Source organism: Argentina silus (assembly GCF_951799395.1).
Source record: "Argentina silus genome assembly, chromosome: 8".
Lineage (NCBI taxonomy): Eukaryota > Metazoa > Chordata > Actinopteri > Argentiniformes > Argentinidae > Argentina > Argentina silus.
Window position 1 is genome coordinate 15742021 of NC_139662.1, and position 2500 is coordinate 15744520.

The following is a 2500-nucleotide window of genomic DNA, read 5'->3' on the forward strand; positions in this document are numbered from 1 at the left end:
AAAAAGTTAATATTGGGTAAATCAGGGAGGAATTTTTGGAACTATTTGAAGCCTCCAGTAATTTAATTGGGGCCGCTCTTCTAATATACCACTTAATCCCAGAACCATCCTAGCCTATTAGGATGAACCCCTCGCCTTCTCTCACCCTCAGTTAAATTGCCTGGCAACTTGCTACATAGGTTTGCATGAAGGAACTATTTGAGTCTCCATAAGCGTTAGGCAATAGAAAATGGACCCCTTCATTGGCGCCACTCTTCTAATATACCACTCTGTCCTAGCCTGTTGGGACAAGCCCCCCGCCCCGTCTCACCCTCAGGCCCACGGGAGCGGCCTTGTCCTGGCTCTGTTTTCACAACAGTGGCTCCCTCTGGTGGCTGGCTGCTGCTCCTGCAGGCTGGGGCGATGAGGGGCGTGATCAGAACAGGGGGGAGGCGGTCAGGTGACAGTCTGACCACCATAGGCGTGTCCTGAGGGGAGTGGCCACTCTGACCTCTGAAATACAACATGAAAACATCAAACTCTGTCCTTCAATAAAGATATTAATTTATTGACTTATTTTATTCTTTATTTAAACAGAGAAGCCACATTGATATATCCCTTTTTGAAGTAATTTACATACAAAACTAACTATTAAAATTAATCAATTATATAAATATATACATATATATATATATACTGTATGTGTGTGTGTGTCATATATGTGTATATGTGTCTAAACTCACTCCAGCGCTCCTCTGAGACTCTTCACCTCCTCCCTCAGTCTCTGGTTCTCCTTCTTCAGAGTGTTCATCTCCATAGCTACAAAACAAAGGACAAGAGGAGAGGATGGAGGAGGGTGGTGGAGAGGGTGGAGGAGAGAAGGAAGGAGAGGACAGAGGAGAGGAGGGAGGAGAGGATGGAGGAGAGGATGGAGGAGAGGATAGAGGAGAGGATAGAGGAGAGGATGGATGGATGGATGGAGAAGAAGGATGGAGATGATGGATGGATGGAGGAGAGAATGGAGAAGATGATGGAGGAGAGGATGAATAGATGGATGGAGGAGTTACCCAGGTTGGAAAAGCGCTGGAGGCTCTGTATCTGAGCAGTCTTGGCCACATCCTGGGTTACTGTACACCTGTCACACAGGCCTGCCCTCAACCTGGAAGAGGTACACACACACACACACACACACACACACACACACACACACACACACACACACACACACACACACACACACACACACACACACACACACCCTGAGTTATTGTACTCATCTGTCACACAGACCTTGCTCTCAACCTGGACAACATAGTCTCCAACAGAAAACGTTCTGGGGGATTGTTTCTGCACGTATTATCTGACTATACCAGCATTAAAGATGTTGCGCAAGAGTTCCATGAATTATGAGTTGCATTAGGCATTAACTTTGAGTGGTTAAGGTTAGGCATGAACTTTGAGTGGTTAAGATTAAAAAACAAAAACAGAAAAGCAATTTGTGTCACCAACGACATTTGGGTTGCAAGTTTGGCGTTTCATGCCTAACCCTAACCCTAACGTATTCTTTGGTCTGCAGAAACGATCCACCAGAACATATTAATTTCTAGGAAATGTTAACACACACACACACACACACACACACACACACACACACACACACACACACACACACACACACACACCTGTTCTCCAGCTGTTTGATGTTCTCGGTCAGTAGCCTCTGCTGCTCTCGCAGCAGTTGGTTCTTACTGTAGAGCTCCTCCATACGCTTGGTATCACTACTTAGAGCAGACACCCCAGACACCCCAGACACCCCAGACACCCCAGACACCACAGATGTTCAATAACACACACATCCATAATGCTTGAAGAAGCTTTTTAACATGACTCTTTCATTAGACGCTGGTGGAGGTAGAAATTGGAGGACGGACTCATTGTAATGCATGGAATGGAATGAGGACTGGAAAACACGTGTTTGATACTATTCCTCATGCCATTCCATGCAACCAGCCAATCAGTCAGCCAGCCACTTATTCTGTCTGATGTCATGCACTTTGTGGTGGAAAAGAGGCAGGCCCAGGACCCACTCACCAGCCCTTCTTATGGGTCAGCTCCTGCATGTTCTCTTGCCATCCTATTGGACGAATCAAAAGCATAGTAAACAAACTAAAAATCTGTAGCTAATAAATGGCTACTTGCATGGTAAGGTATTATGCAGTTAAGGGAATTCAGTTGATTGTGTGTCTGCCTTGTGTGGTATAGTCTAACAGCCAGTTCTAATCCCATTGTGATGCAACCCGAGCAGATTTGGCAGCCACGCAGAATTTGGCATGACAGTACCACACCAGGGGAGGCTGATGGAGGTAGAAATCAGAGGACGAGCTCATTGTAATGCATGGAACGGAATGAGGACTGGTATCAAACACCTCCGATTTCTACCTCTGCCAACCTCCACTGCACCACACACTAGCTCTGCCAGTTTCCCTGTGTTAAATCAGGCAGTAGTAGATGATATCAGAGA

At 46.0% G+C, this 2500-nt stretch overlaps 1 protein-coding gene across 2 annotated transcripts in view; it reads right to left on the reverse strand.

Moving 5' to 3' along the window:
• rbbp8l (retinoblastoma binding protein 8-like) overlaps nucleotides 1-2500 on the reverse strand; it is a 10938-nt gene that overhangs the window by 6015 nt on the left and 2423 nt on the right. Inside the window, exons 3-7 of one of the 2 annotated variants that reach the window (XM_083675720.1) lie at nucleotides 2071-2113; nucleotides 1662-1760; nucleotides 1047-1138; nucleotides 723-798; nucleotides 311-492 (exon numbers count right to left, since the gene is read on the reverse strand). In XM_083675720.1, the coding sequence (XP_083531846.1) occupies nucleotides 311-492; nucleotides 723-798; nucleotides 1047-1138; nucleotides 1662-1760; nucleotides 2071-2113 (492 nt within the window). The remainder of the gene's footprint in view (nucleotides 1-310; nucleotides 493-722; nucleotides 799-1046; nucleotides 1139-1661; nucleotides 1761-2070; nucleotides 2114-2500) is intronic. The other variant, XM_083675721.1, reaches the window with a different exon arrangement.